We start from the raw sequence: 27,161 nt of genomic DNA, 5'->3' as shown, positions 1-27,161 counted from the left end.
CCAAGCTAACAGAGAAAGTCTGTCCACTTTTCAGCAGTTTGCAATGAGTAAAAGAAATATAGTTTAATTGATTTTAAGAGAAAAAATCAAATAGAGGCCCAACTGCATTTAATGAGCAGTAATCATGAATGCTCACCGAGGTCTTTCTCTTCCATTTACAACCCAAGTCTTTACGTAAAAAACATGAATAAAAAAAGACTTATACTCGTATAGTTTCCCAATGCCGGAAGTTTCTTACTATCTTTTTATTCAATTGCTCTGAGCAGTCAGTAATGTGTAATAATATTATTTCCATATTACAAGTAGAAAACTAAATCCAGAGAGGCATGATTTTTTCCCAGGTCATAGGGCTACAACTCTGGCTAAAATGACCCAACTCCCAGGGGCTGCTGTTATCATCACCCCAAACACAGCCATTTCTTACACCCAAAGAAAGTCATGTGGTACATGTATATACAATGGAATATTACTCAGCCATAAAAGGAATGAAACTGGATCATTTGTAGAGACGTGGATGGACCTAGAGACTGCCATACAGAATGAAGTAAGTCAGAAAGAGAAAAACAAATATCGTATATTAACGCATATATGTGGAACCTAGAAAAATGGTACAGATGAACTGGTTTGCAGGGCAGAAATTGAGACACAGATGCAGAGAACAAACATATGGACACCAAGGGGGAAGGGGGGGTTGGGATGAATGGGGAGATTGGGATTGACATATATACACTAATATGTATAAAATAGATTAACTAATGAAAAATAAAATAAAATAATTGCAAAAAAAAAAAGATGAGTAAGATCCCAGATCCCTCCAAATTTCAGAAAGTTGCCTCTAACTTGATAACCTCTAAGAATACTTGATAGCTGGTCTCTTGTTTAGCTTGAAGACACAAGTACAATGAGTTGCATGCTCTTGGCTGTATTAAAGGGTGAGGTTTCTCTCTGTCTTTACAGTCTCTTAGTGGACTGCCTGTGATACACATCACATTCTGGCTTAATGCTTATTCAGTAATAAGACTCTTTTCTTTCTCCACTGCCTTTGTGGAGAGGTTTTCTGGGTTGAGAAGAGACTTTGTTTTTAATTTGATTTCCCACAAAGCTGGACCAGAGGCACAGAGCTTCTGCTTCATAAGATTGCCAGGCTGCAGGTATGGCACTGAGCCTCCAACAGATAGTCTCTGTGGTCGCTGTTGTGGACTCAGGGACTGGAGGGGCCTTTACGATGGATGCTCTGGTAGTGTATACATAAGGTGCATGTCTGGGGAGGAGTAAATCTCAGTGATTTACTAGGGGAGGCTAGGAGGAGTAAATCTCAATGATTACTGAGACTGAATTTCCTGTTGGCCTCCTAGGATGAAATCTCACCCTCAGAATTAAGTTAAGGGAAGTTAAGATGATTTAAGTGACTTCACATCGTTACCACACAGTTAGTATCACTAAAATTGGGGAAATCAAATACAGTGGAGCGGAATCTTTGCACGCAAGATAATATACACAAGTTAAGGGGAAAGAAAACCTTCACGGCATGTACTGCTATCAGACTACAGCATGAAAGAATGCAGATCAGAGTTGGAGAAGCGAAACTGAAGCTCATAAATTAAACGTGCCTGACGTCTTTTCTTTTTGTTGACAAGAAGTAAACATAAAGTATTAACGTTATTAATACCATAAGCACCAAAATATCTGGAAAAAATATTTCTGGTAAAGGGGTGTTATATATTGGGCCGGGTGCCCTCCTCTCAGGTGGGGCGGGGGGGCAGTTTCAGGACACGAAAGCAGAGAAGTTTTGAGAAGGAATTTTGGATTTTCATCCACAAAATTATACAAGCTGGAAAAGCGATCCAGAATTGTGTTCCATCAGAATATCGATTTTACCAAGAATGCTACATATAAATGAAACTTGTTAGAAGAAAGAAAATAAGGAAATCTAAGTATTTATATACAGTTTTTATGTTTTTCTCCTATTGAAAATCAACTCTCTCACACTTAAAAGAGAAAAGGAAGAAGTAATTTTTAGCATTCATAGTTTTATAATACTCGTAACTGTAAAAAGATGATTCTTCCTGAATGCACTGAGAGCACCTTCTCATCCTTTTTAACTTGTGATATGTCACAATTTATCAATTTTAATGTAATTTTAATAATTTAAGAGTGAAACCAGGGATATGCATTATAATGAGTGTATTGTCAAGGAAATAGGTTTCTGTTTTGCTTTGTGAGAAAATGTAGATATCTTCTTATCACAATAAAAAGTTTAAAATGCTAATCATACATTTAGTTTTAAAATTTATACACCAAGCTTCTTAGGATAATTTCTATTATTAATAGAAAGGGACTCCAGTTGGCCTGCATATTTAGGAATCCATGATTTAACAAAAATAGTCACAGATACATACATATATACATGTACATATATATAAGTTATTTTAGTAGTCTATATAATGCATTGTATTAAAAATTACTGGGACTTCCCTGGTGGTCTAGTGGTTAAGACTCCACGCTTACAATGCAGGGGGTGTGGGTTTGATCCCTGGTCGGGGAATTAAGATCCCACATGCCGCACAGTGCAGCCCCCCCCCCAAAATTACTTAACTATAAATTATACATTAATGTTACATAGTTTTATATGTGTATAACATTAGTTTGTTAACATCTATTATTCACCAGATATTTTGCTAAATCTTTGACTCATAATCAGCCTATTTAATATTCACAAGCCAATGAAAAATGTATCCTCTCTCTCTCTCTCTCTCTCACACACACACACACGTACAAACACACAGTTTTAGAAGTAAGAGAAATAGTGGATCAAATTAATAATGCAATGAGACTAATTGCTGCTTTTGGTCTGCTCAGGGCCGATTTGTAATACTGATCTAAAGATGGTCCTAACGTAGGGTCAGCAGCCTGCAGGCCAAGCCCTGCCTGCCACCTCTATTTGAATGGTCCGGGAGCTAAGAATAACAATTACATTTTTATAATGGCAAGAAAGACAATCAAAAGAAGAAGGGTATTTTGTGATACGTGAAAATTATATTATGTTTCAGTAAAGTTAGACCGCATCAAGCCACATCGACTCATTTACATAGATTTGAGTTGCTGTGAGACACCTAACGTATTTACTGTCTGGTCCATTACAAAAAAAGTTCCCTGACTCTTATAGCATATGAAGATTATGAGAATTAAATAATTCTCAAAAATGTAATTATATGGAGGTTTTGAAACAGTAAATCCTGTGGTTATGAGTCCTTGGAAATGCATTCTGTGTTATCTCATCGGAGTGGAACGTAGTAAAGCTGTCTTCAATCTGCTTACAGTTTTCTTGGTTCTGACAATGATCTATTGATCGAATCCTCATTCCTCTGCTTTTTATGAAATCTCAGCCCACACTCAGGATTATGGATTCTGATGTGACACCGCTCCCCGTCAACGTTTGCACTGACTCATCTTGATGACTCCTGTTAGCAACCTAACGAGGGCCCCATGGTGCAAGCTGAGCAGTGAGGGGTGGGTCCTGAGACAGCCCACTGCATCCGTCCGTATAAGACCTGAAGGAAGGGTAGTTCAGGTGACCTCAGCTGATAGAAGATGGGTTGGATTTGTGCCTAAACTCAGACTCTCTCGCCTTCACTCTTGTGTTCCTCACTCTAGTCCAGACTGTCTCAGTGGGCATCTCAGCAATGTCACAAGAAATAACATTAAGTGGGAATAGAAAAAGATTCATACGTTCCCTAAGCAAAAATGTAAAGCAATTATATATCTACATTCTGTCATTATGAATCACTCCTTTGCAGCAACATGGATGGACTTAGAGATGGTCATACTAAGTGAAGTAAGTCAGACAGAGAAAGACAGATATCATGTGATATCGCTTACTGGTGGAATCTAAAATATGACACAAATGAACTTATCTACAAAACAGAAACAGACTCACAGACATAGAGAACAAACTTGTGGTCGCCAAGAGGGAAGGGGAGGGGGAGGGATGGATTGGGAGTTTGGGGATTAGCAGATGCAAACTATTATATAGACAATGGATAAACAAGAAGGTCCTATTGTGTAGCACAGGGAACTCTATTCAATATTCTGTGACAAACCATAATTGAAAAGAATATGAAAAAGAACGTATATATGTATAACTGAGTCACTTTGCCATGCAGCAGAAGCTAACACAACATTGTAGATCAACTATACTTCAATAAAATAAATTTTAAAAAAGAATCACTCATGCAAGCCATAGTTTCTACTTCTAAAACATGTTTAAACATGACATTTATATTTGTATCACTGGAATTAAATATTTCAAAGATAATAATATCTTTAAGGCTTTCTGTGAATATGAATAAAAAAATCAGGTTCAGAAGAAAACATCTTAATTCAAGAAATTAAGAATATGAATGATCTTCTTGCTACAGTTATAGGAAGTTATTTGTACTGCATAATACAAATTAAATGACACTGACTTTGCAGTTGAATAAAAAGTAGGAAATTAAATTATTTTATAGTCAACTACTTAAGTAGTAGAATTAGTTACACAGTTTTAGCTTTCTGAAATAAAATTAAAAAGAAACAGCACCTACAAAAATCCTTAAAAATCATAAAAGCATGCAGCAACTTATTACAGAAGAATACTATATTAGCATAATATTCTATTTTTTGCTTAAATGTTTTCTAATGCATTAACAAAAAATCTAAGTTGGGAAAACACTTTTTTTCAGAACACTGACAAGGCTAAATAAAGACAATCTCAAATGTCTGGAATAAATATAATCACTTTATAAAACTAACTTGATATTGTATGTTTTAATTGGCTTATGAAGGATGACAAAAATGCTATTTGCATTATTGCATTATGTATTTGGGTCACATACTTCTAAAAATAAGCTCCTTATGATAAAAGAGTGAATTTAGAGAACAGATAAAATCAGTTTCTAATAATACCATACTTGGCCAATAACATGTTATTTATTCTATACATATCTAAGAAAATCAATGCCTATAATAAGTACTTGACTTTCAACCAAATTCATATGCCTACCAAAGATACAAATCGAAGTAATTTATTCCAATTAATAATAAAGTACCAACCAAGAAGTGTATGATTAAGAAGCATTCATGAAATGGAAACTAGATTACTTGCAAATCTTGAATGAATAGTCCAAAACAGAAAAATCTATCTGTGCCCATTCTTCATGCATGTACCATTTCCTACTGAAGTTGGTTCAGATTTGAACTTAGTAAGCTGAAATCTTGTGGGGAGCCCCCTTTGATTCTTTTGAATTCAAGTATCTCCCAGGAAAATAAAATATGGTCCATGTCATCCAAGCAGTTAAAGCAAAGTGAAGGAGTTAAAACATGCCCACAAATAAAATGTGAGATTTAATATACCCTTTAAAATCTGTTATAAACAGTAGAGACTGTTTATAACCAGAGAATTTGTCTTAGAAGAAATTAATCACATCACTTAATTTAAAGTCATGAGCTCTGATGAAGGTACCTTGGATTTCCAACCACATCCTATCAACATTCTGATGGAGAGAAAAATCACTAAACTTCTTTGGCCACAGTTTTCATCTCTACCTATAAAGAACTACTATGACTATCAGTGTGGACATAATTTCATGAAATAATGCAAGTTGGAAATTACTTTACAGAACATTTAAAAAGTACTAAGTGAATTAAAAGACAAATTATAAAGTATATCTTTGGTTCATTTGCATTTGTTAAAGTGTGCCAAGTCAAATTCTAATTCTCTCATTTTCTCTAACCATCACAATACTTTACTTCATTAATGAGAAAGTTTCAGTTCAACAATGAGTTTACACAATCCAAACATTTTCCTTTTGAAAATAATTTCAAGATACATCAGAGAACAATTGCTTTAATTGTTCAGCAATGTTTGATATAGTAATATTTCATACAATATTTGCTTTAAATATAGTGTTTTATTAAAAAACACTATAGAGTACATTATTTTGTGTCTGGATATGTGTTTTAGGGCAAAGAGTAAAATGATCAAAAAGTGTCTTGCATCAAGCTTTTATTTATATAGCATTAACCATTAATTTGAAACTACTTAAAAAATTTCTCTGATATTATAATATCATTGCACATTTGATGTGTATTTTCTCACTGCAATAACTAGGATCCAAACACATTACTGGATTTTACTAATGGGCAAGTCAACCCAGTAAGAGTTGGAGGTGACAAGAATTCAAGAAGAAAAAATTACTCAGGGTTACATTAGAAGAAACTAAAAGTACTAAATTTTTGAAAATACTCACCAAAAAGAGTATTTTAAAAATCTTTTGTGTTGACTATTCCAGAGTAAAATTAACTTTAAACATTATCCATGCCTAATGTCAGCATAAAAACTCTTGGTTTTTAAACTGGGGGAGGGTTTATCGTTCTATTTAAGCTCTAGTATTATTTGTTTAAAAGTTCAACCTTATCAAAATTACTCAATAAAATTTCAATTCAAGTAGGCAATTACCTAATCCTCCAAATGTTATAAAAGTACAAAAGTAAGAATATCTGAATATGTTCTGTGAAACAAGGATGGACACCATGAATATGTCAGAAACTTTGAGAAATTTTTGGAAGACACGGTCCAGGTAAGAATGGGGATACATGTATACATATAGATGATTCACTTTGTTATAAAGCAGAAACTAACACCATTGTAAAGCAATTATACTCCAATAAAGATGTTAAAAAAAATGTAATCCGAAAAAAAAAATAGAAGAATCAAGCTGAGTAGGACACGGGTGAGGGAAGGCTGGGATGTGGACAGGTTCCCAGAGGTGCTTAAGCTAAGGAGCACGTGGTCATGGAGCAAGGAGGACTAGGGTCCAGTGGGAGAGAGAGGGCAGAAAAAGCCTCCAAAACCGTGCCATTGCTCTGCACGCTGCCCCAGGGCTGCAAATTTTAATCCCCACTTTAACAAGCAAATAGAGCATATGAAGTACAGCGGGGCTTTGCCCAGTGACTTTCTCAAGGCAGGAGGATGGTGCTGAGTGGAGAAGAGGTTCTCTGCCCTGCTGACACGAAGCTCACACCACAGACACTAACTGCATCACAGTCACGGGTAACGTGATGTGTCAACTTGACCAGGCCACACAGTACCCAGATATTGGGTTAAATATTAATTCTGGGTGTGTCTGTGAAGGCGTTTCCAGACGAGGTGAGCATTTGAATTGGGAGACTGAGTAAAGCAGATTGCCCTCCCCAGGGTGGGTGGGCTGCATCCAATCCCTTGAGGGCCTGAACAGAACAAAAGTGTAGAGAAAGGGAGAATTCACTGTCCCTCTGACTGTTTGAGCTAGGGCTTCAGTGTCCTCCTGCACTGAGGTCAGGACCCCATCGCTGGGCCCACTGGTTCTCAGGCCTTCTGGCCTGCACTGGAAGTAACTCCTGGTTTTGCTGGGCCTCCCTACCACAGACAGCAGGTCATGGGGCTTCTCAGTCTCCATAGTTACATAAGCCAATTCCTTATAATAAATCACATATATTGGTTCTGTTTCTCTAGAAAACCCTAACACAATCACATAATTTGTAAAGTGCCTATCTAAGCCAGGCATTGTTGCTGGCACTGGGAATACTGCACAGAATAAAACAAAGCCCCCTCTTCGCAGAGCTCACATTGAACAAAGAAACAGGAGGGGAAAGTACTGTGGAGAAAAATTAAACATGACACATAGGAAAGGATAGCATGGTAGGGGAGGTGCCCACAGTTTTATACGGGGTTATTAGAGAGGGCCTCTTTGATACAGTAATATCTGAGCAAAAACCAGAACACAGCTCAGGACTGAGGTATGGGCAGCGTGCTCCAGAAGAAGCAGCAGCTGTGCTAAGACCTAGCAAGTTTTTGTTTAGTGTCCAGTAGGGATGGGAAGAAGACCACCAGCAAAGGCAGTGAGCAGGTGGGAGATGGTGGGAGAGGGTGCCTCTGTGTGTGGGTACAGATCACGTGGAGTTTGGGTACCACTCTGAGGGGCTTTGCTTTTACTTTGAATGAGATGGGAAACCAACATGGGGTTTTGAGCACAGACATGAGATGGTCTGTTTTCCATTTTAATATCATCACTCTAGCTAAGATTGGGCTTGGGGAGTGGCATTTTGGGGGCAGAAAGGAGAGGTTGGTTAGCAAACCAATGCAATAATTCAGACTAGATGATGTCTCAGAGCAGGCTAGAAAAGGGGAAGTGGTGAGAAGATGCTGCATTTTGGTTATATTTTGAAGATAGAGACAACAGGATTTCCTGATGGGTTGGATATGAGATATAAGAGAAGAAAAGGAAAAAAAAAGAGAGAGAGAAAGAGGCAAGTCAGGAGGATTCCTGGGTCTTTGGTTTGTGCTCCTTCAATAATGGAGCTGCTGTTTCCTGCAGTGAAGACTGTGCAGTAAGCTAGCTTGGGGGGTAAAAATGGGAGTTGGGTTTTGCATGTGTTAAGTTTGAGATGCTTCTTGAACATCTGCAGATGCATCTGACTGCCAATGTGAGGTCTCCCCCACCCAGAGGCCCCCCCTCTCTGTTTACTAGGACAATTAGAACTCTGACCTGTCACGGACACTGGGAAGCTTAGAGGGGTCTACAGTGGTCAGAGACAAGTCTGATGAACAGAACTATTGGAGAGAAAGAAATATCAATCCTGAATGATACTGAGGATGTTGCCAAAGGAAAGGGGGGCCACCTGGAGCTCAAGTCTGAGTGGCAGACAGTGATGAGGCCAACCAAGGAACCTGCCCTGAATTCCCTGCTGCAAAGCTTCCCCCCATAGCATCACACTCACACCGTCCCAAAACCTGACAGGTGGGACTGTTAGAAAATGAAAGCTTTCTTCTTCATCTAAAGCTAAAATTTAGACAAGGGCTCAATCTCAAATTTTGAGGATGAACCAATGGGTGAAATTTTCCTTTGAGAAAAGTAGGATTTTTGTGAGGAATCAGAGCAAATATTTCCATAAGAAACAGCCATTTTATATATTACAAAAATTGGGGGAATAGTGACATAAAAAAGAAAACCCACAGTCCGTATTGTTAGAGATTTGAGAAAACATTTCTTGCATGGAAACAAGACAATCTGATCTAGAAAATTTTGCTTTTGGATAATTCAAAATTCAGTGGAAGGATTATTATGTAAGAAGAGCTTTGAGATTCTGAAAACTATTAGTAATGGAAGGTGGTGAATATGATGAGAAAAAACATGAGACATCATCTTTTAAGACATCATCAAAATTGTTTCTTTTTAAAGAATAATTTCAAAGTAGAAACACAAGAAGTGTTCACTATATAACTTCTACTATCCTTGATACCATCTTTTTTTTTTATTTTATTTTTATTTTTTTTTATTTTTTGGTATGCGGGCCTCTCACTGTTGTGGCCTCTCCCGTTGCGGAGCACAGGCTCCGGACGCGCAGGCCCAGCGGCCATGGCTCACGGGCCCAGCCGCTCCGCGGCATGTGGGATCTTCCCGGACCGGGGCACGAACTCGTGTCCCCTGCATCGGCAGGCGGACTCTCAACCACTGCGCCACCAGGGAAGCCCCTTGATACCATCTTTAAACCATGTCCTGTAATTCATCTTAATACCCCAAATTTACTTTTTACCAAAACGTGAAAATAAAGCAAAGATAGAGAAAACAAGTGAGCCAGACATAGGGCAAAACAAGGGGTCTTCACTTGTACTTAACCCGCAAGAAAAGCAGGAGGATAGTCCTTCGTTCTTTAATCTCCAAGAGCATAGAGAACTCAAAGAAAAATAAGAAGAGAACATACTATCCTGGTAAATAGAAAGAAAAGGCTGAGTTGGGTGACAGTGTTGATATGGTTCCTAAAATAGTTCAGGGATAGTGGTGATAGTGGCTACAACAGTACGTTATTGGTCAATAAAAATACTTGATTGATTTTTATGAAAATTTAATTTTTGACAACACAGATGTTTAGAAATTAAATGCACAAAGTTCTTTTTTCTTCCATTATGAAACAATTTAAAAGGAATTTTGGAAACAAAATATTTGCTGTTGAAGTTTATGTAAGAAAAGACTCTATTGCATGTACATATTACATAGCAATGAAATACTCAATGAATACATTTATTAAATGCCATAGTAAAGAAGTATATGAAAACGACTTCTTAAGATCTAGGTTCCTAACTTCAGTATGACTACAAGATTTAGAACATATTAAAAATGTTTTAAGTGTCTGCAAAACTACTCTAATAAGTTTAGAACATATTTTATAAACTTTTAAAGATCTCACCAAGACAGCTCTAATAAATAGAATATGGGAAATAGTCATAGTCTATTAGACTTGTGGCTTTTAAATAAATAGGCGCAAAATACTTTTGGCACTAAAAGGTTTGAGTAGGGATGTTCATAGAATTACCAGATACTTGTCATCATGTACACTAAGGGGAAGCTTTTGAGAAACTATTTCTTTAATGTGGTGTTCCATAAATATTATTATGCATCAAACAGAACACACACACACACACACACACACACACACACTTTAATCTGAAACTGTTAAATAGTAAGTTCACAGAAAGAATTTTTTATATGAAATTAAACAGAAAGAGTGCATCTTGGCATGTATCACCATCAAAATTGCATTTGTTAAAGCAATTAGTAGTTGATTCTAAAAGAATAAAATTATATATAAAGATCCTATGGGAAAAAACGTAAATTAATGAATGAAAAAATGAAAAATGAATTAATAAGTGAATAGATGAGTGTTAACATAGAACTATCAAGAGTCTGTTTGAAAGGCACTTCTAGAGGAGCTCTGTAGACTTCCACTCCATAACTGGTGAAAATTACTTTTTAAAAATAACCATTTAAAGTCCCTAGAAATTATCCAAAGGGCATATAGCAAATGGACAAACATTTATTCAAGAAACTCTACTAAATGTCCATAAGAAAAGTGAGGGTCTGTGGCATTTGAGCTACAACCCACTCCCTTCATCCATCCAAGCTCAGCAAGATGGAAGTGCCATCTGTGGGTTCAGCCAAGCACATGGGCTCCCTCTTCCCACAGCCCCCAGTCAAGGGCTATAGTTCCTGCCCCAGCAGGTAAGGTCAGCAGCATATCTCATCCCCGCTTCCAACTCTATTCCAGGCAAGTGCCATTGAGTGGTCAAGGGCTCACTTCCTCCACACATCTGCCAGTCCTATGTTAAAGCTCTGCCTCTGCTGTGGCAGACCAAGGCTGCTGGACCCCAAACACCCTTGTCCCAGCTTGCTCATAGGGTGGAATTTCCACATCAGGAAAAGTACATCAAGAATACCAGGGATTACTGACCTCATCCAGTGTGACACTCATGGAGCAGAGGTGTCTATCTGAGAGAAGCAGGCTGCCATCCCTAACCCCAGCTCCAGAGCAGTGGCATGGAGTTCTGACTAGCGGAAGAGACAAGCCATAGAAAGAGAGAGTTTTGTATCTTTCTCTAAGGGAAATGATTTCATTTGGAACAGAGGTTGGGAACACTCAAGCATAGCACCACTGTTAAAAACAATGCAGATTTTGGTGCTGAGCCATAAGGAGAAGACTGACAGCTCCATGATAGCAACAAGGGAAACAAAAGACAAGCAAGAAGCTTAACAGAAAGAAACAGGGAAGCAGATAAGGAGAGTCTGGAACTGGAGCAGACTTTGAAGACTGGCTTCAATACAAGCAGAATACTGAGATCTTAACTGGGAGATCAAGAAAAGAGAGCAGTGATTAAAGACTGCCTGGTTAAAAACACCAGCATCCCTGATGGGAAGGCTAGAGTGATGTGTGCATGCCAAAGCTGTGCCCACAAGTAGCAACATCAGAGGCTGCACACTGCAGGGGAAATTGGTTTCACTGAAATAGTGCAACCAACTCACTAAACAGATAAAGAAGCAAACAAGCAAAAAAAGGCCCCAGGAGTGGGAACTGGGATCGGTAACCAGATTTGCCAAATATATAATCTAAAATGGCCAGTATCCAACTATAAATTATGAGGCATGCAAAGAAATAGCAACATGCAACTCGTTCACAGAAGAAAAAAAAGGACCCCCTTCAGAGAGGGCCCAGATGTTGGACATACCAGATGAAGACATTAAAAAAAAACTGTTGTAAATATTTTCAAAGAGCTAAAGGAACTATGCTCAAAGAATAAAGCAAGTTATGACAACAACGTCTCATCAAATAGAGAAGATAGATAAAGAGATATAGCTTACTAAAGAAATAAAATGATTCTGGAGTTGAAAAGAATAATCAAAATGAAAAATTTACTAGAAGGGCTCAACATTAGATTTGAGCTGGCAGAAGAAAGAATCCATGAACTTAAAGACAGATCAATAGTGATTATGTGACCTAATGAAAAGAGAGAGGAAAGAATGAAGAAAAATGAACAGAACCTCAGAGAAATGTGGGAAACCATTAGCTGCACCAACATATGTGCAGTAGGAGCTGCCATAATGAGGAGAGAGAAAAAGGGACAAAAAAAAATTTCAAAGCATCAAGGGCTGAAACTTTCCCAAATTTGATGGAAAACACTAATCTGCATGTCTAAGAAACTAATGAACCCAACTAGGAAGGACACAAAGAGATTCATACTTAGACAGTTGCACATCACAGTAAACGTTGAAAACGAAAGGCAAAGAGAAATTTTTGAAAGTAACAGAGAAAATAGACTCATCACACACAAGAGCTCTTAATAAGATTAACAGTTGACTTCTCATCAAAGACAATGGAGGTCAGAGGGACTGGGATGGTATATTTGAAGTGCTGAAAGAAGGAAAAAAGAAACTGTTAACCAAGAATCCCAAAACGAACAAAACTATATTTCAAAAATGAAGGAGAAATACACTCCTAGGTAAACAAAATCTGACAGAATTCATTGCTAGAAGACTCATCTTTAAGAAATACTAAATGAAATTCTTTAGGCTAGACAGTAATATGAATTCACATGTAAAAAAAAGAACTATGGTAAAGATAATAACAGGGATAATTATGAAAGTATACTTTCATATTTCTTCTTTGTTATCTTAAATTATTTAAAAGTAGTATAAAACAGTATTAATATACTAGTATTGTTAAGTCTATAGCATAAAGAAATTGCATATATTTGGCAATAACAACAGCACAAAAGAGATGGATGGAAGTAACTTTGGACTGGAGTTAGGAAATGACAACAGATGGTAACTTGAAGCCACAGGAAGAAGTTAAGAGAACCAAAAATAGTAAATAAGAATGTTATATAACATATCCTGTACATGTATACTTGCTCTGATTTCTTCTCTCAGCTTCATTAAACGATAAAACCATATAAAGTGATAGTTACAACAATGTATTATTGGACTTGTAACATATAGACATAAAATATATAAAAACGATAGCACACAAAAAGGGAGAAGGTGAATAGAGTTATGTAGAATGGACATTCTTAGCTTTCACTGGGATTAAGGTAGTATAAATGTGAAGTAGATTCTGGCAAGATGGGTGTAATAGATACATGTATCAAATCATCATATTGTATACCTTAGATTTACACAATGTTACATGTCATTATATCTCAATAAAGATGGGAAAAAAATGTATACTGGAAACCCTAGAGTCACTGAGAAAATAACTCAGAAAATACAGTTAAAAATCACTGAAATAATTAAAACATGCCTAGAAAATACTCCATTAATGCAAAATAAAACAGTAAAGGAGGAACAGTGAGGAACAAAAATAAAAAAAAAAGAGAGATAAAAAGCACAATGTAAACTAGGAGACAAAAATACAATCATATCAATAAAAACATTAAATATGAATGGATTACAAATCTAATCAAAAGGCAGATATTGTCAGCCTGGATTTAAAAAAAAAAAACCAAACCTAAGTATACGTTGTTTGTATAAGACACACTTTAGATTCAAAGACAAATGTATGATTAAATTAAAAGAATGGAAAAGGATATACCATGTAAATAGCAACCGAAACAGAGCTGGAGTAGCTATACAAATATCAGATAAAATAGGCTTTGCTTGCGACTAATAATTTATTCCCCACTAGCGGCAGCAATGATAGGGAATCTATATACTGCTGAAATCTGTTGGAGGAAGACCTCAGGGATGTATGGAGAGTTGGATGGCTGGTGACAGAAAATCTGGTCATCACTGCGTCTCTGTGTGGGTCTATTTGCATACTGCTGAAAGCTTTCATCACTCAAGAAAATATCCTGCACATGCTGAAAAAAGAATGGTCTTTTAGAATCTGGGCTTAAGCTTCTGTGTTAATTTTGGACCTACGGCTGAATGGTAAAAGAGAAGCTGCTAGTTCTCTCCACATGTTTAAAAAATAGTCTTTTCAATTGGCAATGAAAGTCTCTTACTTTGTGTGCACCCTAGGGATAGCTGGTCTAGACAGATATTAGATTCCAAGTTATCCTAAACTCAACAGAGCTCCTGTTCTGATTGCTTTATATAAGTTAATAAGTACTTATGTAGTTGTAACATAAGAGACATAAAGAATCACCAAAGAAGAAAGAAACCAAACTTCTAATGCTTTGAATATGATAGCTTTAAAAAAAATCTATTCTCAAGAAATGACTCACTTAGAAACATTTTCATGTAAGAATCTAAATCCACACAAAGTGAATCCTTGGAGATATAAAACTCGTTTGATAATTTTGGTTTAAAAACAGCTTTGTGAAAAGCACAACGGGATACCACATCACTTCACAGGCAACATGACGGCTATAGTAGAAACAAATCCAGGTAGTAACAAGTATTGATGAGAATGTGGAGAAATTGGAACCCATAAATACCATCAAGCAGCTGCTTGGGAAAACTGTCAGTTCCTCAAATTGTTAAACATAAGGCTATCACGTGACACAGTAATTCCACTTCTAGGTAAATGAACAAGAGATCTGACCACTTAGGTTCACAGAAAGCTAGGCAGTTTGCCATGGGTTAGTCTTTAGCTTTGTGAAAGCTCTGCCTCTCACAGTCCCTTTCCTTAAATTAGAAGGGTTTTCTCTACACCCTAAGAGGCATCTGTATTGAACATTGGTTTGTGAAATTGTAATTTCTGGAAACAGGTTTTATAAAGGTTTTAAACTATGATTTCAGGAGTGGGGACAAAACCAGGACTATAAACATCCCAATGATTAATGAATATTAACAAATGTTTCCAGAATAGTAATGCTAAATTCAAGAGATTAAAATTCTATGCCCCTGAAAAAAAGTGTAGCAAATCCCTAAAACTGATTTGTAACAATTTTTTTATTATTTTATTATTTTCATTATCTAATGAAAGTTTTTACAACTTGATGTTTTACTCCTCTCTCAGACAAGCATGACACAGTAAGAGAAACCTTGAAAAATCTAATCAATTAAATTGCTTAATGAATGTTCTCCTCTCAGTGTACCCTAATATTTCCTTATTAATATGTTTATTATTTATAAACTTTTCTACTTAGGCCCATACTGTCTTTCTGGGCAGAATCTCTAAGAGAACATTCTTGCAAAGAAATCCATAATCAAAGCATCTAGTTAAAAAAGAGAGAGAGAGAGAAACATGAAAGTGGACGCAGGCAAACTCTTACAGTCATTTTTTTTTCAAAAGATTGAAGGTTGAAAATTATGATCAGATGGCTCATCATACTATGGACTAAATATGCATAATTCTGAGAGATTTTTTTCATAATGAGAATAAATATTTAACACAATCATGCAAATCATTTAAAAAATGGATATGATTCTACTGAATTGCCTGTATTTATCTAACCCTAGTGAGAGTAAAAACAAAACAAAACAATTTTGGTATTTAAAACAGAGTCCATGAAAGCAAAGTTCTTTATTGCTGCCAGAATCAACCTCCCTACAGATAACGACTTGGGGTGAGGACAGTTCCAAACTCAGTTGGTGCTGTCCCATTCCACCCAACCCTTACACTTTGAGTTTTTTTCTATAAAAACATACTTTATCAGCATATCATTTAGTATGATTTCTATAAACAAACACCAATGAAAGGGTATGAGGAGCCAGTTAAAAATATCATGACTTTGTAAACATTGTACCTCATTAATTATCTTGATATAAAAAAGTTTCTTTGTACATGATGTATAAAAGGTAGATATGTGTAGCTTTCACATTAAAAAAAATAAGAAAATGGTCATGTTCTGTTTTTCAGAATATTGCTGGCATTTATTATAAAATACTCTTAACATATAACACCTGACACTTTTATTTGCATGAAAATAAAGATTAACTAGAAAGGTAGCAAGTTCATTTTTAGTTGCTTTATTCATCAGCCAGTTACCCCCACCAAACAGGAAATACTGATCAAATTTTACAGGAAGTCCCAAAGGAATTGAGTTTAGAGGATGTAATTCAGTTCACTTAGTAAGACCAAAGTGTTAATTTACTAAAGGAGTTATCTAAAGTTAATACCCTGTCATCAAACAGATGATAAAACAAAGACAAAAACAATTTAAAGATATAACAATTGTAAATATATACGCAACCAACAGGAGCACAACAATACTTAAGGCAAATGCTAACAGCCATAAAAGGGGAAATCAACAGTAACACAAACATAGTAGGGGACTTTCACACCCCACTTTCACCAATGGACAGATCATTCAAAATGAAAACAAATAAGGAAACACAAGCTTTAAATGATACATTAAACAAGATAGACTTAACTGATATTTATAGAACATTCCATTCGAAAACAACAGAATACACTTTTTTCTCAAGTGCTCATGGACCATTCTCCAGGATAGATCATATCTTGGGTCACAAATCAAGCCTTGGTAAATTTAAGAAAATTGAAATCGTATCAAGTATCTTTTCTGACCACAACACTATGAGACTAGATATCAATTAAAGGAAAAAATCTGTAAAAAATACAAACACATGGAGGCTAAACAATACACTACTAAATAACCAAGAGATAACTGAAGAAATCAAAGAGGAAATCAAAAAATACATAGAAACAAATGACAATGAAAACATGATGACCCAAAACCTATGGGATGCAGCAAAAGCAGTTGTAAGATAGAAGTTTATAGCAATAAAATCCTACCTCAAGAAACAAGAAAAATCTCAAATAAACAACCAAAGCTTGCATCTAAAGCAATTAGAGAAAGAAGAACAAAAAAAAAAAAACCCCCAAAGTTAGCAGAAGGAAAGAAATCATAAAGATCAGATCAGAAATAAATGAAAAAGAAATGAAGGAAACCAAAGCAAAGATCAATAAAACTAAAAGCTGATTCTTTGAGAAGATAAACAAAATTGATAAACCATTAGCCAGACTCATCAGTAAAAGGAGGGAGAAAACTCAAATCAATAGAATTAGAAATGAAAAAGGAGAAGTAACAACTGACACTGCAGAAATACAAAGGACATGAGAGATTACTACAAGCAACTCTATGCCAAGAAAATGGACAACCTGGAAGAAATGGGCACATTCTTAGAAAGGCACAATCTCCTGAGAATGAACCAGGAAGAAATAGAAAATATAAACAGACCAATCACAAGCACTGAAATTGAGACTGTGATTAAAAACCTTCCAACAAACAAAACCCCAGGACCAGATAGGTTCACAGGCGACTTCTATCAAACATTTAGAGAAGAACTAACAACTATCCTTCCCAAACTCTTCCAAAATATATCAGAGGGAGGAACACTCCCAAACTCATTCTATGAGGCCACCATCACCCTGATACCTAAACCAGACAAAAGATGTCACAAAAAAAAGACAACTACAGACCAAAATCACTGATGAACATAGATGTAAAAATCCTCAACAAAATACTAGCAAACATAATCCAACAGCACATTAAAATGATCATACACCATGATCAAGTGAGGGTTATCCCAGGAATGCAAGGAATCTTCAATATATGCAAATAAATCAATGTGATAAACCATATTAACAAATTGGTGGAGGAAAACCATATGATCATCTCAACAGATGCAGAAAAAGCTTTTGACAAATTCATAGAATTTTATTTATGATAAAAACTCACCAGGAAGTAAGCATAGAGGGAACTTACCTTAACATAATAAAGGCCATATATGACAAACCCATGGCCAGCATCATTCTCAATGGTGAAAAACTGAAACCATTTCCACTAAGATCAGGAATAAGACAAAGTTGCCCACTCTCACCACTATTATTCAACATAGTTTTGGAAGTTTTAGCCACAGCAATCAGAGAAGAAAAAGAAATAAAAATCCAAATCGGAAAAGAAGAAGTAAAACAGTCACTGTTTCCAGATGACATGATACTATACATAGAAAATCCCAAAGATGCTACCAGAAAACTACTAGAGCTAATCAATGAATCTGGTAAAGTAGCAGGATATAAAATTAATGCACAGAAATGTCTTGCATTCCTATACACAAATGATGAAGAATCTGAAAGAGAAATTAAGGAAACATTCCCATTTACCATTGTAACAAAAAGAATAAAATACCTAGGAATAAACCTACCTAAGGAGACAAAAGACCTGTATGCAGAAAACTATAAGACACTGATGAGAGAAATTAAAGATGATACAAACAGATGGAGAGATATACCATGTTTTTAGATTGGAAGAATCAACATTGTGAAAATGACTATACTACCCAAAGCAATCTACAGATTCAATGCAATCCCTATCAAACTACCACTGGCATTTTTCACAGAACTAGAACAAAAAATTTCACAATTTGTATGGAAACACAAAAGACTCTGAATAGCCAAAGCAATCTTGAGAGAAAGAAAAACAGAGCTGGAGGAATCAGACTCCCTGACTTCAGACTATACTACAAAGCTACAGTAATCAAGACAGTATGGTACTGGCACAAAAACAGAAATATAGATAAACAGAACAGCATAGAAAGCCCAGAGATAGATAAACCCACACACATATGGTCACTTTATCTTTAATAAAGGAGGCAAGAATACACAATGGAATAAAGACAGCCTCTTCAATAAGTGGTGCTGGTTAAACGGGACAGCTACATGTAAAAGAAGGAAATTAGAACACTCCCTAACACCATACACAAAAATAAACTCAAAATGGATTAAAGACCTAAATGTAAAGCCAGACACTATAAGACTCTTAGAGGAAAATATAGGCAGAACACTCTATGACATAAATCACAGTAAGACCCTTTTTGACTCACCTCCTAGAGAAATGGAAATAAAAGCAAAAATAAACAAATGGGACCTAATGAAACTTAAAAGCTTTTGCACAGCAAAGGGAACCATAAACAAGAAGAAAAGGCAACCCTCAGAAAGGGAGAGAATATTTGCAAATGAAGCAACTGACAAAGGATTAATCTACAAAATACACAGGCAGCTCATGCAGCTCAATATCAAAAAAACAAACAACCCAATCCAAAAATGGGCAGAAGATCTAAATAGACATTTCTCCAAAAAGATATACAAATTGCCAACAAACACCTGAAAGGATGCTCAACATCACTAATCATTAGAGAAATGTAAATAAAAACTACAATGAGGTATCACCTCACACCAATCAGAATGGCCATCATCAAAAAATCTAGAAACAATAAATGCTGGAGAGGGTGTGGAGAAAAGGGAACCCTCCTGCAGTGTTGGTGGGAATGTAAATTGATACAGCCACTATGGAGAACAGTATGAAGGTTCCCTAAAAAACTAAAAATAGAACTACCATATGACCCAGCAATCTCACTACTGGGCATATACCCTGAGAAAAACATAATTCAAAAAGAGTCATGCGGCTTCCCTGGTAGTGCAGTGGTTGAGAGTCCGCCTGCCAATGCAGGGGACATGGGTTTGTGCCCCGGTCTGGGAAGATCCCACATGCCACGGAGCCACTGGGTCCATGAGCCATGGCCACTGAGTCTGGGCGTCCGGAGCCTGTGCTCCGCAACGGGAGAGGCCACAGCAGTGAGAGGCCCGCGTACCGCCAAAAAAAAAAAAAAAAGGAGTCATGCACCACAATGTTCATTGCAGCTCTATTTACAATAGCCAGGACATGGAAGCAACCTAAGTGTCCATCGACAGATGAATGGATAAAGAAGATGTGGCACATATATACAATGGAATATTACTCAGCCATAAAAGAAACAAAATTGAGTTATTTGTAGTGAGGTGGATGGACCTAGAGGCTGTCATACAGAGTGAAGGAAGTCAGAAAGAGAAAATCAAATACTGTATGCTAACACATATATATGGAATCTAAAAAAAAAGGTTCTGAAGAATGTAGGGGCATGACAGGAATAAAGACACAGATGTAAAGAATGGACTTGAGGACTCGGGGAGGGGGAAGGGTAAGCTGGGATGATGTGAGAGAGTGGCATGGACATATATACACTACCAAATGTAAAATAGATAGCTAGTGGGAAGCAGCCTCATAGCACAGGGAGATCGGCTTGGTGCTTTGTGACCACCTAGAGGGGTGGGATAGGGAGGGTGGGAGGGAGATGGAAGAGGGAGGAGATATGGTGATATATGGTTATGTATAGCTGATTCACTTTGTTATAAAGCAGAAACTAACACACCATTGTAAAGCAATTATACTCCAATAAAGATGTTAAAAAAAAAACCAATTTAAACAGGCTGTGGGGAAATCCGCAGTATCCCTATATATTTAGACTTCAGAGAAGTCTTTCGATGAAATAAAAATTATCATTTTATCTCTCAGAGTGTGCACTTTACACACGTAATAATTTATAATGAGATTATTTTGTACATGCGTCAAGTGCAAAGTGATTCTTCATGGCAAGCTGTTTTCTTTATAAGTACACAATCTCCCAAATTACTAGAGGTGATTTAGGCTAAGAGTGAAGTTTTGAAATAAAATATTGCCAGGCTGCAAAAGATGTGATCATTAATACTTTTCACTGGACTCAGTAAAGAAATATTTATGTCCTAGCTATCCTTAGGTCTTCATATCATACACTAGTATTTTAGTCACTTTATTCACCAATTTAACAAACTAAGTAGACCTCATCATTATTTTATTGAACAAGATGGAGATTCCTTTTAGGAAAGTTTTATTCATCCTTATTAGTCTTTGCTTTCCTCTCATAGAAGCACCCCCTCCACACATCTGTAAATTATAATTTCTCTACGAAAAATAAAAGATCTCAGAGGAATAGGGAAAGAAATAGCAATCAAGTACTTTGCTTAATACTTGGCTATTCTCTTTAACACAACTAAGACAAAATCTGCCTTCAGTTTCCTTGGACCAAAATGGAAATTCATCGTCAACCTCAATCAGCTAAGAAGCATTTTAATGAAATTTTGACGGAGTACTTAAACATAAATGGTAGATATATGCGTTCTAATCAAAGTGAAGATAATAATTGAAAGTGATTGTATTTTACAGGTTTTTTTCATTCTATTTTTGACTGACAACCACAAAATCCCCCTGAATTCTTATTACAGAGTCAGTAATCATAACAAGCACAAATACCCTACCTGTATGGGAACAATCAATCTGGCCAGCCCTACGGAAGTAGCTGAAGTCTGCACAACACCAGCATTATTTATGTACTTAAACTTTTATTCTTTAAAGGATTTTAAAATTACCTACATTTCAAACGTAGACTCATCCAAAGTAGTGTTCATGAAACCAAAAGTGTGATAGTCTAATTATGTTTTTTTCCTAATACAATACATTACACGTATCCCCCGCTTTTTAAAAGTTCCCTTCACTCCACTTTGCTTTTACGAAAGAAAAAAGGTGAGATGTGAAAATTAGCGTTCCGTGTTTGTTTTGGAGTGAGCTGTTATAGAGGTAGTACACACCCAGAGCAGAGAGAGCAGCCCTGCCGAGCTCCTTCCCCAGGGACCGCACTCAGCATCTCAGCATCCAGCCACCACAGCTTTGAAATGTGTCTGTGGGCATCTATGCCTTATCTGATTTATTTTGTGCATTCGTTAGCAAGATATGTCCAGAGGTAATTGTTTCTTCTCTTTATGCCATTTGGTCTTACAAAAGTTTTCATAGAAAATCTCTATTTTCAGATAGTGGGGGAAACCGGTATTGCATTAAAATAATAGCCCCTAGAATGATCTCACGTACCACCAATGGTACAGGCAAACACATTTAGTGAAAATAACTACCCTATATAATACCCTGATTTCTTTTTCATAGAAAAAACTTATGAACATATACTAACATCAAGTTTAAAAACACAAGTTAATGTTCAGCTTAATGTCAGGCTTGCTGCCTACACACTGCAGTATGTAATCTAAACTTTAAAACAGTTGAACAGAGGCAGCTGAGTTGATATATTGAACCCAAAATACTCATTGCCTCAGTCTCATATCGGGAAATTGTAATTTACACCAAATGAAAGTGTATAGTATGTCTGCAAAGGACAGGCTGATGTAAGATTCCACTTGTCTCCTATCTTACTGAGTACATCCTCTGTGATTTCCAAGACTGATAAGAGTTCAAGGTGACCTTTTACTTCCTTAGGAGTGATTTCAATGCATGAGGGAGAAGAAAAGAGCAAAACTGTGGTTCAATATGACAACTCTGCTACTTGTGTTCTATAGAACAATCATTTTATTCTGAGCTCTTGATTTTAATTTGATCCATTCTCTCCACTAAATCAGTACATCCCATTCCTCCTGCTGTAGAGTTTCAAATCACCTGCCATGCGTCCAATGGGTGATGAGAAAGGTAAGGCCCATTAGACTTTATTGTTCCTCAAGGCAGATGAATCATCCTCAAAACTCAGGGAGCTAAGAGGACAAATGAGCTTCATAATGATTTAAATTATGTTAAAATATCACCGTTCCCATGAACACAAACTACCCAGACTTTATCTATTAATATAAAACTCTGTAATGCTCCTAAATGTTCATTTTATTTTTCAATGAGAGCTACGAATGAGCTCTTCCTAGCATGTAATTTCTTTGTGAAATATAGTGATTAACAACACTAGGTGAAACATTCACTTAATAAAGTTCACAGCATTGTAATAACAAACGATAGAAAAGAAATCATGGATTCTAACCACTTTGTCCTCCTTTGGGAAAGCATCCAAGGAAGCAGAGTAAAGAGAGAGGGAAAAGAAGAGAAAAACAAAAATAAGGCATATATTAATAAACAGATTTTAAGAAAGCAATCATGTGTTACTTTAAAGTATAAAAGCACAGGTAGTTTAAAAAGTAAATATTTATTCTTACCAAAAAATAGTCACTGTTCAATCTTTTGTTGAAAATACACATATACTGATCCTGCTATAGGTTAGGTACAAAAGTTGGGCACTATAATTTCAGAACTTTCGAGAACTTGGATTATTAAATCTACATTTAAATCATTCTTCAGAAAGAAAACTTAATTCACTACCATATTTAGTCCACCTATTATTGAAAAGACATATTAAAATGCATAAAATTTGAATGAATAATTATATCAAATTACTCTTAAAATATTTATAGTTATGACCTGGAAAAATCTAAGAATGGGAAGTGTTTGTAATAAATAAAAATGAGAAAAGAAATCTGTTAACCATTTAGCCATAAATTATCCCACAAGGAAGATTTATTCATAACAGGTATTTCAAAATTTACAGTGTCACAGGAAAAAAACAACTTTATACAATTTTGTGTCCTTTGTCCAAGATTAAATATTTTAAGTTGTGCTTTGTTTTGTTTTTTGAATATTTTTTCCAAGATTGAATGGGTTTAGTAAAGATGGATGAACTACATTAGGCCTGCTTGTCTGCTCAAAAGCATAGGTACCTCTTAGCTCAATTTCCTTTAAACCCCTCTCCTGTTTAAAATATGAGTTTGATTCTATGTTATTGGATTGCCTCAAACCTATAATGTGAAGTTAAAAGCATTCAACAGCTATGGGCACTCAGCCCATTTGCACCCTAGCGTTCAGCGTCAGCACCCTTTCAGATTGGACAGTACCCTTACTGCATGAGTTGTTAATATTTTGAATACCATCACAGGTCTCATTTGCAAGAATTCATTCCAAAAAGTGTGTTCAAGAACTAAAGAAGGGAAATTTAACAAATAGGTCCTGTGCACTTTTTATGCACCAGACACGATCTCAATCCAAGCTTGTTTTGGAAAGGCTTTAAGGTAGCATACGAGGATTAGCTAAAATACATAACTTTTAGGAAGAGAAAAGAAAACTTATGTGACCATAAGAACGGAACATAAAGAAAAATTAAAGTTGCATAGATTTGAACTGTTTTAATTCTCATAACAACCATATGCATTCATTACTACCATACAGTTTCATAGATAAAGATGCTGTTGCTCGGAGAAGTTAAGGCTACAAAGAAGATAGTAGGCTCATCTTAAGTTTAATAATGCATCTATTTTACTAAATGTCTTAATTCCCCTAGAAGAGATTTTAGAATAATACCCTACTTACAACTCAAATACACTACCAAAGAATACAAAGTTGATGGGTAGGTTCACTTTAATTTTAACTGTGATTTTCCAAATTAGGAAGATATAAGTGTAAACCACCACTTTCCCCCACGAAATTAAAATTTTGACACACTCTTTAAATATCCAAATAATTTTCATAAGACTTAGCACTCTTTTCCTTTTTTAACATGACAGCAAATTTGAAGTTACTCTCACAGTCTAATATTGCTTTATACATGATTGCATTGGGTTAAATTTTTTTTTTTTTTTTTTTTTTTTTTTTTTTTGCGGTACGCGGGCCTCTCACTGTTGTGGCCTCTCCTGTTGCGGAGCACAGACTCCGAACGCGCAGGCTCAGCGGGCATGGCTCACGGGCCCAGCCGCTCCGCGGCATGTGGGATCTTCCAGGACCGGGGCACGAACCCGTGTCCCCTGCACCGGCAGGTGGACTCTCAACCACTGCGCCACCAGGGAAGCCCCCATTGGGTTAAATTTAATGCCACACAATCTACCTTGATTTTATCTTCATTCAATCTGAAACATATGTTGCAGAAATTCAAGGTAGGTTGTTTTGTTCTGCTTTTTTTGTACAAGAAGAATTGGTGGTAACACGCTTCAAGGGTTTCATAATTCACGATACTAAATCTACATTAACTACTTGCTTCAGAAAATAAACTTACTCCCATAGGTAATCTGTTGGTGTTGAATGGGAATCATTTATCGAGATACACACATACAGAAAGCGCATCTTTTATGAATTATCTGCATCGCTCGTCCCCTGCTCTGGTCACGGGGGAGGCGGGGCGCATCCACCTGTGCGCACCGTGGGCGGCTCTACTCACGTTGTTGGACCGCAGGGACACGCGGCCCCCGCAGCGCGCGCAGAACTTGGTGCTGCAGTAGGAGCACAGGTGGCCGCAGCCATCGGCGAACTTGGTCTTGTGGCAGATCCCGCAGGTCGGAGCATCGTCTTTGTGCTCACCCTGGTAACGCCGTGCTTCTTCCCCTATTTTTCTCACTTGCTCCTTATAGCTTTCAAATTGTTGATGCAATCTCCTGGGCAGAAGAGAAAATGGGAGCAAGCTAAGTGAATGCTGGAAACGGGAACAAAAACACTTTTTCGTAGCAGAAGAGACGTCTAGCTTTTGAACTGAAGCAAAACATACGAAGCTACTTTCCCCCCTAACCTTACCACCAGAGGTAAGAAATGTATTAGCCTGTCTTCTATTAGCTCCATTGGGCTTATTAGCACTGAACCGTATATAAATAGACTCTATATAATCATTCCATATAATTTCCCAACAGTGGAATTCCTGTATCCACTCCGTGACTCTGCTTCTTTGACAGGTGACTTTCAAAGTATTTTTGACTGGGACTCCACATCTTACAACCACAATCATGTGTATATAAGGCAAACGTTATACAAGATTCTTAGCCTAACTCTGTAGAATGTGCTCTGATATTTTCTGTCTTATTCTGTTTGAAGTTTAATACAGATTACTGTTTTTAAAAAATTTGTCACAGTAAATTGGTCCCAAGACCCACGGTTGAAGCATGATGCATACTTGGGAAATGACTATTTTAAACTACATTGCTAGGCAAGCTGTCTTCCATGAAGTATCTTCCTTCACTTCCATTCCTGGAGACATCTGTGTGGCATCAAGTATTCCACACAGGACACAGACTGGACTGTTTATACGTATATACCTATATGTGTGTGTATATATATATGTTACAGTTGAGCTAGCTTAGATCTGTCGCATCACATTACAAGCTCTAAACCATACCTTGCAAATACTCAGATTTTTCCATGCCCCAGTTTTGCTTGATCTCTCCCAGGTCATACGTATGAGAGTTGCTATTACTCTTTATTGATAACTGCTGGACTTCGGGCAACTACATTTGTTGAGGCAAAGCATTTCCCCAAGAACATTCACACTTAATATGGTTGAGGTTTCCTCCCCTCTCCATTAGTCCAAACCCCTCTCTCTCAAACTGCTACGAACAGAAATGGTTCCATGTTCTGTACAGAGCACCATGACAGCCGGTGATTCTCCAGAGAAAGGAAGCCTTCGTTTTGTTGATGAGAACTAAGAAAATTGTCCCAGGCTTAATAGTCATTGGCTCTTACACCAAAAGAGAAACTCGTGGGAAATGTCTAAGCAGATGTATCTGTGTATCTAAGCTCGTTTGCTGGATGTGAGTTTCCCCAGGATCAGAGAACACACATGCTATTGTCAGTTAAGGCAGTTAGCGTGATGCTCCACATCTATGATAACTGTGGGGAACTGGGACTCCCTGGAAACTGCATTCAATAAGTGAAGTCCGAGCACTGCAGTGTTTGAAGTACGGGGATTTCATTATATTTTCATTTTAACATCAACAGCTTTTGAGCAGAACTTTAATTATTACTTTAAAAATTCTCAAATCCCTTTCCTGCTTTGCCAACTGACACTTTTTTCTATTTTAATTCTCATAATTAAAGCAAACATAGTTGCACTAGCGTATAAAGTAGTTTAGAATCTGAAACCCTTCCCAGTTTAAAGGCCAGCTAATTTCAGTTCAGAGAGGATATTGTGATATTTTATTTAATGCATGCAAGAATGTCTGATCAATTTATTGAAGAGCTGTTTGACCCATTCCAAAATGCTGAGCTGAGCAGACAGGGAGTGCATGAATAAATATTTATTGTGAGAACCACCAAGTCAAACATATTTAAATTTTATATATATATATATATATATATATATATATATATATATATATATATATATATATATATAAATGAGAAGGAGAAAGCTAGGCTAAAG

The 27,161-nt window shown here is 36.6% G+C and overlaps 1 protein-coding gene across 3 annotated transcripts in view; it reads right to left on the bottom strand.

Moving 5' to 3' along the window:
* Positions 1 to 22,913: 22,913 nt before the first annotated feature.
* LOC307195141 (regulating synaptic membrane exocytosis protein 1-like) overlaps positions 22,914 to 27,161 on the bottom strand; it is a gene marked incomplete at both ends in the record, with an annotated part of 196,126 nt that continues 191,878 nt past the window's right edge. For 2 of the 3 annotated variants that reach the window (XM_079939001.1, XM_079939003.1), the window contains 2 exons: positions 22,914 to 22,988; positions 25,194 to 25,407. In XM_079939001.1, coding sequence (XP_079795127.1) covers positions 22,914 to 22,988; positions 25,194 to 25,407 — 289 coding nt within the window. The remainder of the gene's footprint in view (positions 22,989 to 25,193; positions 25,408 to 27,161) is intronic. The other variant, XM_079939002.1, reaches the window with a different exon arrangement.

Source organism: Stenella coeruleoalba, assembly GCF_951394435.1.
Source record: "Stenella coeruleoalba genome assembly, chromosome: 12".
NCBI classification, from domain to species: domain Eukaryota; kingdom Metazoa; phylum Chordata; class Mammalia; order Artiodactyla; family Delphinidae; genus Stenella; species Stenella coeruleoalba.
This window is presented reverse-complemented; position numbering and strand designations above follow the sequence as displayed.